Source organism: Sceloporus occidentalis, unplaced genomic scaffold (assembly GCF_023333645.1).
Source record: "Sceloporus occidentalis isolate IW3139 unplaced genomic scaffold, rSceOcc1.0.p SCAF_1, whole genome shotgun sequence".
NCBI lineage: Eukaryota > Metazoa > Chordata > Lepidosauria > Squamata > Phrynosomatidae > Sceloporus > Sceloporus occidentalis.
This window is the reverse complement of record NW_028316981.1, coordinates 177,003,959-177,014,562: the sequence shown is the minus strand read 5'-3', so window position 1 is coordinate 177,014,562 and position 10,604 is coordinate 177,003,959. Positions and strand designations below refer to the sequence as shown.

Below are 10,604 nucleotides of genomic sequence, written 5' to 3'. Positions count from 1 at the left end.
TCATACTTTGGTACTTTCCATAGTGGTAGAACTTAAAGGAGAAGTTTGTAGCATGAGCTACATAGATTATAGTCTACTTCTTCAGACTTCTTCAGACTATATCTTTAAATCCTACCACTATGGAAAGCACCAAATTTAGCTGAATGAAGTGGAAATCCATCAACCAAGAAACTTGCCCAGATACAGACTGACATCTTCTTTCTCAACAAGTGCAAACAATGGGATGTCGTTCCTAAGGACCTACGTGTGGGGAGCCCTTTGCAAACTATGTATCATGTAGAGCTCATGGGTTCTACTCATTCTGACTGAGTCTGCAGTAACCAACATTTATTTTCAGTTTTCTTCAGTTTAAACCCCTGTCTTTCCCTCCACCATAAGCATCTGAAAAATAGACTAAAGTCTACAAAAGCTCATGCTACAAACTTCTTCCCCCCCCCAGTTAGTCTCAAAGGTGCTACAAAATCTCTATACATATTAATTCTACAGACTAACATGGCTATATCTTTATATTCCAATCCAAGTTGGCTGGAACGATTTCCCCTCAAGATTCAGGGAGACACCTAGCCATCTTAAAAGACAAACAGAAAAGCAAAAGTATGTTTATTCAGAAATACAAATGCAATGGAACTTTCTTTGCCTCTGGCTGTTATGTTTAGAATTGTAGCTGTAACATAACATTGAGCTTGTATGCACATGAATCCAGGAATAGATCTACCAATAGATTAGGGATGTATCCATACTGTAGAAAAACAACATTTTGACACCACTTTAACTGCCATGACTAAATACTCTAGAATTCTGGGATTTGTAGTTTTGTGAAATATTTGGCCTTCTCTGTCAAAGCACTCTGGTGCCTCACCAAACTACAAGTCCCAGAATCCGATAGCATTGAGCCATGGAAGTTAAGCAAACTGTTTTATTTCGGCAGTGTGACAGCAGCCCAGATGTTGGGGTCCTGTTAATTTCAAGCTTAAAGAAATAACCAAGTTGTCTCTTGTAGCATAAACATGAAAAAGGGAGGCAGGGAGGAATCCAGTGGCAACTTTAAGAACAAATAATTTATATTTTAGCATGAGCTTTCATGGATATCAATCCACTTCCTCAGATATGCTGAACTTTCCTCAGCACATCTGATGAAGTACATATATCCATGAAAGCTCATGCAGAAATATAAATCAGCCAGTCTTAAATATAAAATATAAACGAGTCAGACTACTAGCTTCCTCTTGCCACCCACCCCTACCGTTTTCTAGGGTAGAACTTTTCTTTCTCCTCAAAATGCAGTTGAGTCCATTTTCCTTATGTTTATTATAAGGCTTACCCCATTGTTTGGCAGTGTGAAGCAGTTGCCTCAGGAAGCATACACTAGAGTATACAGAAGGGATCCCTTTAATTTGATTACATTGCTGCATGTAGCAGAGGTGAGATCAGATGGAGGAGATCTACTGTCATTCCAGCCAGTATCTGTAAGTGGAACAAGAAGTGGGGTGCAGAGAACAGCCATCTTGATCTTCAGGCAACACAGTGTCTTTGGCATGGTCCAGATTTATGAGCGGAACCCCCAGATTCCTTTCTCCGTTGGCTTTGCTCCACCTTTCTCCACTGACTTCTGTTTCTTCTCTTCTCTGATTGAGTCCTACCTTTTCTTTTCCAGTTCAGATCCTTTAGAGTTTAGAAAAGTTACTTTTTGGGTTACCAGGCATTCCAGGAGTAGTTCAACAAGTAACTTTTCCGAACTCAAATCCCATTCTTGTTGCTGTCCTGTTGAGAGTTCATATAGATGTGGGCTAATTTGCCTGAGTGCAATTGATGTACTAGTAGAGCCCTCATCATCTGGAATTCCGAAATATTCCAAAAACCTAAATATTTTTCATGGGGGGCTGAGATACTCACACCTTTGCTTTCTGAGTATCACAAACATTTTTTCATGCACAAAATTATTAAAAATATTCTATAAAATTACCATCAGGCTATTTTTTAAAAGATACATATAAAACACAAATTAATTTTGGGTTTAGATTTGTTCCCATTTCCAACATAATCTCATTATGTACATATATGAAAATACAGGTATTCCAAATTCCCCCAAAGTCCCAAATCCAAAACATTTCTGGTCCCAAGCATTTTAGATAAGGAGACTCAACTTATACATGTTATTTTAAACAAGACTGTTCTTTCACACCTCCCAGTTTATGCAATCGATGGATCCCTTGTAGAAGGTGTATAGCAGAAAAAAAGGTGTTAACAGGCAAGTTATTCTTAGTTATGTTTATCACCCTCCTCCAGCTCCAAGATGGCCCCAGGAAAGCCTTAGTGAGATCAGCTTTGGCATCGCTTTGCAATGCCTGAGTCCATATTTAAAATATTCAACAAGAGAGAAAATGGCAGTTGAACTAAGGCTCCCAGTATTCTTCACCATTGGCTATGCTTATGACTGTGCTGGGATTGCCAATCCAATGAATCACACCCCTCCTCCAATGAATTAGCGTTCCTCTCTCTCATGCTGAAGGTACATAGGGCTGTCAGATGAAGAGGATGGAATTTCTAGGCAGACTGGATGACAAATCAGACTTGGTCCTTGTGGTCTATGCTCTGCATAGAAATCAGTAGCTAGGGTGCATCTACATTGTAGAAATAATGCAGTTTGGCACCACTTTAACTGCCATGGCTCCATCCTACAGAATTCTGGGATTTGTAGTTTCATGAATTGTTCATCCTGGTTTGTCAGAGTTCTGGTACCTCATCAAAGTACAAATCCCAGTGTTCTGTAAGATAGAGTCATGATTCTTAAAGTGGTGTCAAACTGCTTTAATTCTGCAGTGTGGGTACACAGCTAGTCTTGCCCTCTTAGCCATTGTTTGCTGAGTAGATATGAAGCCCAAATGGACTGTCTTCTGCCTAGCTGAAATCCTCTAGTTCATGACCAAACAAGTTGCATCTGAAGAATTAAACTCACATCTACAAAAACTAATGCTACTAAGGTCTTTCTTTCTTTCAGTTAATCTCAAAGGTGCTACAAGATCCCTTTCCATTTTAACAAACCAGGTCAAATTGGAAGTGATGCTATGTGTATGCAACTTTAAAAAAGTTAAACAAGCATCTATTACTATGTGAGGTGGCTCATAACATTTATGCTTCTTGACATTAGAGCATGTAGGAGGGAAGGGAACTCTCTCTATGCAAATAGTAGCTGATGAAGAGAGATTTGTTGTCAGCAAAGGAGAAAAAGGGCTGAATGATTTCCTGTAGAAAGCTTGCTTATTCCCAAGTGAAAGAGAAAACATACAAATGAGAGGATGTGTTCAAATGTATCTCTCTGCACCCTTTGTTAATGACTGGGCCTTCTAACCTTGCTGGGCATGACAGTGTGAAGAAGCTTAATCTACACTGCAAAAGTAATGTGTTGACCCTGCTTTAACTGCCATGACTCAATGCTATAGAATTCTGGGAGCTGTAGTTTTCTGAGATATGTTGCCTTCTCTGTCAGATAGCTCTGATTCCACAACAAATTACAAATTCCAGGATTCCATAGGATGGAGCCTTGCTAGTGTAGCCAAGGGTCTGATTAGGGGAATTTATAATTAGTTCAGTGTTGGGCCAGCTACAACAGCCCTGTGAGATCGCTTCCCGTTGTGTATACCGAGAAGACTGGGGGCTTCTAAGAAATGGAGCAGAGACAGGTTTCTTCAATTAAAATCTAATTTTATTAATGAGGAAAAGTTCACACAGCAATTCACTAACACACACTCATTCATACGAGGCTCGGGAAATCAAGAATTTAGCTTTGAAAACAGTATAGGCATCACTAGAGTGATACCAAAGATTAGGCTTGTCTCCAGGGACCAAATTGGTTGAAGTGGCGGTTGGACAAGTGCGTTCTGCAGCGTGGGTCTGAATGTCTGATGTCGGAGCTAAATCAAAGGTCAAACTGACGTGGAGTAAGAAAAACCTCCAAAAGCACACGGAGGGAGAAAATCTGAAGGTTTTATAGAGGCCCAGTTGAGCCATGGCAAAGGTGTGTAACTACTTAGATGATATCAGGATGGAGGGGTTTGATTGTCTAGGTGGACTTAATCTGATCTGACAACAGATTGGGAAGTGGGTAAATTGATCAGTAAGGGCAAACATAGCACCTCCTGATTATTTGGGCAGAATGATAATCTCGCCTGCAACTTCCTAGACTATCTGGGGGGACAATATTTGCTGAGGATGATCTCACAGGTGTGGTGTGTACATGTCCTCTCGTTTGGCTCATAATGGCAGACAGACAGACAGCCATAGTTCATCTAGGGGTCATATGGAATATCATTAATACTAAAATTTCAGGAAAGAGCAGTTTTGGTAACACTAGTTAAAGCAAGGCCAAACAGCATTAATTCTGCAGTGTGGCAGCAGCCCGAGATGGGTAATGGTCATCTTATGCGCCATGCTGAGTGAAATTGTGACATGACTTCTCTGCCATTCTTCTCTTGGGATCCCAGCAAAGATCCAATCTCCATTGCTTGGGAATGCAACCTCCTTCACTTGTTCTGTATCTCCCCTCCCCCAATTTTGAGTAATGTCATGTATGAACCTGAACCATTTCTTCCTCTTTCAGATTGCAGTGGTGGACTTCAAGGCCTACAAAAGCTTGTCAAAATGGTAAGCACAAAGGGGTTTGCTTCTGATGGGGTCGGGGTTGGATGGGATGGGATGGGGTCTAGAACTATGGAACTGACATGCACTTTGTGTGAGTATTCTAATCTTCCTTCTTAAATTCAGAAAGGAGTTTCTAGAGTTGGTGAATGAAAGCTTTTGAGATAACAGGAGGCATTCTTGGCCCACTCCATGTCTGCCACTTCTCTAAAACATGCATTTGAAGCTCAGAATGTTTCACAGAAGAGGAGGAAAATGACAGGTATTTGGAGGTGGTGAAGTAACACTTGTCCCATCAGCTAGAAACAGTAGAACAAGCTGTGAATAACCTTCGGAGGGCTGGTGGTCTGAAGTCCCACAGACGGACAGTGCAGAAATGCAATTCTAAACTAATTTTTCGTAAAGGAAGCAACAAGTAGTTTTAATAATTTTCTTCCATTGTGAGAAAGTTTTCAAAAACTATACAGGTTTTGAAGATGATTTGCAATTCAGGACTTATTCTGCACAAACTCAGTGTATTATTATTATTATTATTATTATTATTATTATTATTATTTTGAGGGGGAGCATTTTCTGGGCAGAAAATAATATTCTGCATTGGAATGTTCTTCTCTGTGCAAAATGGCTGTTTTCTATGCCAAATAACCACATGTGTGAATTTCCTGCAGAATAAGTTCTGAATGGTGAAAATTCTTGTTGGTTCAGGATTCTGCTCATCTTGAGCTTGGCACTCGATAATTTTTTTAAAAACCATTTTAAGGAACATTTTTTGAATATTCTTTCCACCCCTGTGTAATGGATAGGTTGTCTTACAGATTAGATTCTCCTGGATACAATTATATCAAATAGGCTGTCAAAGAGAAGGGGAAGATAAGGTATTGGACTGTGGCCTGGATAACCATTAATTTGGTAACTAGCCACATCATCAGTACTTTCCCTGTCATTTGACAGAGAAAAGCAGCCATCACTGGGATCAGATGCTGGCAGGTAGAGAACAGCAGTGAGGTACCCCTGGGAAAAGCTACTTATGTAGCCTGCCTTGCATGACCAATAAACCACCCTGTTGTCTTTAGCTGTAATAAAACTTGACTCAGACAGCAGTATGCCTTGTGTCAGCTTTGCAAATCATAGTTATGCTCTTCGTGTCTTTTAGCAGTTGGCTGCCACTACACACAATTACAGTAACATCTGCATAACTTAAGAATGTTGGCAAACATTATTTTGCCTCTTAAGAGACCAAATTATTTTACTGCTGACTGTCTCAACTCCTGGATTGTTACTTATTGATAATTTAATATATATCCCACTTTTCTCCCAGGATAAGTCCCAAAGTGGGTACACTGGGATATTATGAAAGTTAAGCGTGCATACTTGGACATAGGCTCTATAGCAGGGACTGAATTTTGGAATGCTCCAGATGTTGCTCACTACAACTCCAAGCATTCCTCACCATTGGCTGCGATGACCTGGGCTGTTGGGACTTGTAGTCTAACAACACTGGGCCAGACATTGCCCGCCTTTGCTCTCTAAAATATAGATAATGCTTACTGTTTAGTAAGAATGCATAGGCTGCATTGAACCAACATATAGACTTCTTTCATGTATTTTAGTTATAGGTGGCATTTCAGAGGGTGGGGAGCAGAGTTCCAGCAATGTTAATCTGATGTTTCTTGTTGCTTTGGTGAGGTGATACTTGGTTGTAATGGACAGTGGGAATGACAGGTCCAGCTGAAACCCTGTTATGGAAGGAGGCAAAGGAATGCTTGCCACTGTGGCTAGTGCTTAACTCAGACTGGGAAAGTCCACTTACTCATCAGGGGACTTCAGACAGTCGATGTCATTGTCGTCATCATCACCACCACAACCATTATCATCTTCACAGAATCTTATGACACCTTAACACTAACACATGCTATTATGTATCTAGGGGTAGCTGTGTTGACCATATGGCAAAATAAAAATCATCCAAAATCCACAAAACAGTGATACCTTTATTTGGACAACCAAAATGCATTTTCTACATTTTATAATGTGTATATATATTAGTTATATAAACAGTTAACACCTTTGCCTGATGAAGAAGCCAGTGGAGCTTCAAAAGCTTGCAACATGTATACCGTCATGTAATGGACTACAGTGTACCAAATTAGATGCATGAGTGTTATCTTAGTTGGCTAACTATTGTATCTATGCTTAATGAGTATTTTGTGATGTGTGTAGTCAGAGGGATTTGAAATGAAAAATGTGTAGGCAATGATAATTACCTTAAAAATGGTCATTAACATGACAGTAGTTTGGTGGTAACACAGACATCTTTTGTTGCTTAATGAATACTTACTCAGCTGTTCTATGGTGGAATCTGTTTCTCAAATTCTTTTGTTCAAGAACGGTCATTGTGAGGTCAGTACTGAGCTTGGACAAGTTATATGGTTACACTATTAATCTCAGAATCCCCTCACTACTATGGCCAGTTAGGAGATTCTGGAATTATAGTCCAAAAAAGTAGCTTGTACATGATCTACATGAAAGGCAAAACGGCATGAGAGACAGGAATTCAAATCTGTATCCATTTTATTCTTTTGTGTAGAGACTTAAGTTCATTGGCCTATGTGAAATGCAGTATGACATTGCTATAAGATGATAGCTGATATATTGAAAGATGAACAGATGTTTGAACCCTTGTTATCATGGATGGTGTTGTTTAATTATGTAATATAATGTGCAACCATGATAGTTAAGTTGGAATTATAGTGCTATAATTCTGTAGTTTTAATGGGCCCATTGTTTAAGGCCAAATAGCTTAAGCAAGAACCGGCCTAGCCCTAAAGACTTATGAGACAAGAATATAAGTAGCCCAGAACTGAGCCTGCAGAAGACTGAAAACAGCTTTCAGTTGTTTTGTCTGTGACAACAGGTGGATGAAGTGACGGTCTGTTTTAATTTCAGAATTTGTATTGTAGTAGAATATTCCTAGAGCTAGCATGGTGGTGTAAGTGCTGGACTAGGGCAATGGGAGACCCTCTGAGTGACTCTGAGCAAGTTAAACTCTCTCAGCCTCAGAACAAGGCAAAGGCAAGCCTCCTCTGAACAAATTTTGCTAAGAAATCCCCATGATAGGTTCATCTTAAGGTCACCATAATGACTTGAAGGTGCACAACAGCAACAAAATAATAATAATAATAATAATAATAATAATAATAATAATAATATTCTGGTCTTGGCTGATGCCACACTGCAGAATTAATGCAGCTTAACATCACATTAACTGCCATGGCTCAATGCTATGATATTCTGGGATTTGTAGTTTTGTGATGCATTTAGCTTTCTCTGCCAGAGAGCTCTGGTGCCACAACAAACTACAAAGCCCAGGATTCCATAGGATAGAGCCATGACAGCTGTGTGAAACTGCATTGATTCTGCAGTGTGGCAGCAGCCCTTGTTGGTTAGATTTTTTAAAACTTTGTTAGGTGGGTATTGTAATATGAGAAATACAGGATTTAAATCCTTGAATTGTGAGCCTGTTGGATGGATTGTGATGTAGAAACTGGCTATAGACTGGAGTGTATAACACACAGGCCACATACACCCCACAATTTTTTTTGCACATCTACTCTGAGGTTCTCCATTTCCACCAGCATCTTTCATAACTGAGTGATGGTGATAAAGAAGACATTTGTCCCCCCTCCTTTTTTTAAAAAAAAAGTGGTATGTACAAGAAATAATTGTGTACTTGAAATAAATTTGCCTTTTTACCATTTCAGCTCAGTGTCTTGGGAGTCTCCAAAGGCTTGGGTCAGCTTGAAGCTTACATTCGTGCAGAAGAAGGGGTAGCTTTCCAGATGGACAATGACCTGTTCTGGGACTCTCTGCCTGAAGCTGCTATTGAGGGTACATCTGAAAAGAAGAAGTCGAGCAAATTTAAGGTCATCTGTGCATCCTTTGGAAAGGTTATACTGAGAAACTGGAAGGGGGTCTGCTTGGCGCCAGTGGAAGTAGATACAGACCCAAAAACCTTTCCTGTCCTACCTGTCCAGTACTCAGAAGATCCTTCTCTGGAATTCAAAGTGTTCCACAGAGGCAATAAAGTAGCATTCCAGGCCCATAATGGACTCTTCTTGGCCAGAAAGTACAGAAGATCCCATGTGCTGGAAGCAGCCACGTTTCCTCCTGACGATACATGCCTTTTCCGGCCTCTGATTGGAGATCTCCTTCTCCCTACCTTTGAAATAATGAGTGTGAACCCCAAAGACTTGTCACAAGTGAAATGCCGCCGCCGTCTCTTGGATAGGCAGACCTACTTCAACCGAAGTAAGGTTCCTGTTTGGCACACTTTCACTATGGCTTGGGATACTCACTGTACTGACCGAATAGTCTGGAACCGTCTGTGGGGCCTTGGCTTGCCCTCTTCGTGTTCTTTTACTGTCAAGGACGCAACACCCACTGTGAACTACACAGAGGACAACGAGTACATTGTCTCTGTGAGCAGGCATATTTTGCAGAAGATAACTAAGGAAGTGGAGGTGCCGTCCAGGACCAAAGCCACAGCTTACCTTTGGGTCAAAAAGCACAATGACGTGGCTGTGCCATTCACAGCCTTCATCGGAAAGGTGAAACCTGGTGGGGAAGTGGTGGCCTTCAGTGAGGGTGGTGCCTGGACTGGTCTTGTCTATCATGACCTCCACATTGAGGTCACCATGGAGGGACTTCATAAATTGTGCACAGTCATGTGAAGTTATGGAATACCGGTGGCCTTTCAAAGGCCCCTGGCTACCAGTTTATGAGTGACCCACACCTGGTGGAACAGGACTGTTAATATTCTCCACCATCCTAGTCTTGACTTCTTTCAAGACTAAGTTGCTCTGGGGATTGCTTCCTTCCAGGTCAGTGCAGACAAGGGTTCCCTCAGTGGACACCTCCAACACAAGTTCCTTTTCACCTCCCAGGTGCCTGAAACCCAAAACATGATGGCTACCTTTTAATAGTAAGAAGGAGAGCACTCTTCACCTTGAAGCACAGTCAACAGAACATAAATAAAATGGTGAAGCCTTTTTTTTTGAAAAAAGTCTCGTCTCTGTTTGTGCCTAGAGATCATGGCAGACAGCAGAGGTGCCATATAAGAGATGGGAAAGTTCCATGTTCTTAGAATCACTTCAAGGTTACTTATCCTACTGCAAACATCTAGGGGTAGCTATGTTGGTCATATAGCAAATCCAATAAAATAAAAAAATCCACCAAACAGTGATAACTTTATTGGACCAACCAAAATTCATAATATACATATTGTAACCTTTCAAAGCTCTGCTGGCTTCTTCAAGCAAGGTGTTAAAAACATACAGAAGAAAAAAAACTGAAGATGTTAGTCATAGGCCTGTATTTTGCTGTTTTTGTTCTTAGTCCAGATGGTATGGAGGGGTATTTCTTGCAGGCTGACAATTCCCATGGGCTACTAGGAGAGAATCTCAAGGGAAAGTATCACAAAGTTCTTAAACAATGGGATAGATGCAATAATCTGCAAAGTCCAGGAAATTTAACATCCATTTGCAAGACAAAAAAGATACTTCCTTTGTAATCCAGTATGTCTGTATGAAGACATACTAGATCACAAAGGAAGTATCTTTATTTTTTGTGATGTGTGTATTAAGTTTTGGGAGAGTAGCAGCCATAGCTGCTGCCAACACCTCCCCAAAGTCAGCTGCTGTGTGCAGATTCACACAGCAGACAGCTTTAGGAGACAGTTGGCAGCCACAATCACTTGTCCACCCCCTTCCTCCTGGAAGGAGGTGTTTGACAGTGCAGAAAACAGATCACCCAACCATGGGTCATCAAAGTGCTATGGTGGGGGAAATTTTGATAAGAAATGATGCCAAACCGGCATGTTTCTATTCTTTAACCAGCACAATTGTGGCAGGGCAGCAGGCTTGTATGATAAAGTCCTCTGTCTTTGTACTGAAAATTAGGATCGATGAAAC

General features: G+C 40.7%; 1 protein-coding gene across 1 annotated transcript; it reads left to right on the top strand.

The window, feature by feature from the left end:
• Positions 1-4,401: 4,401 nt before the first annotated feature.
• Positions 4,402-9,365, top strand: LOC149322809 (uncharacterized). The gene is made up of 3 exons (XM_089533036.1): positions 4,402-4,405; positions 4,598-4,641; positions 8,397-9,365. Exons 1-3 carry the CDS (start codon positions 4,402-4,404, stop codon positions 9,363-9,365), a joined length of 1,017 nt encoding a protein of 338 aa, XP_089389162.1.
• Positions 9,366-10,604: the final 1,239 nt, after the last annotated feature.

Excerpts from the sequence above, each read along its gene's own strand:
- LOC149322809 (XM_089533036.1), top strand. Across the intron at positions 4,642-8,396 it reads TACAAAAGCTTGTCAAAATG|CTCAGTGTCTTGGGAGTCTC; the intron begins GTAAGCACAAAG and ends TTACCATTTCAG.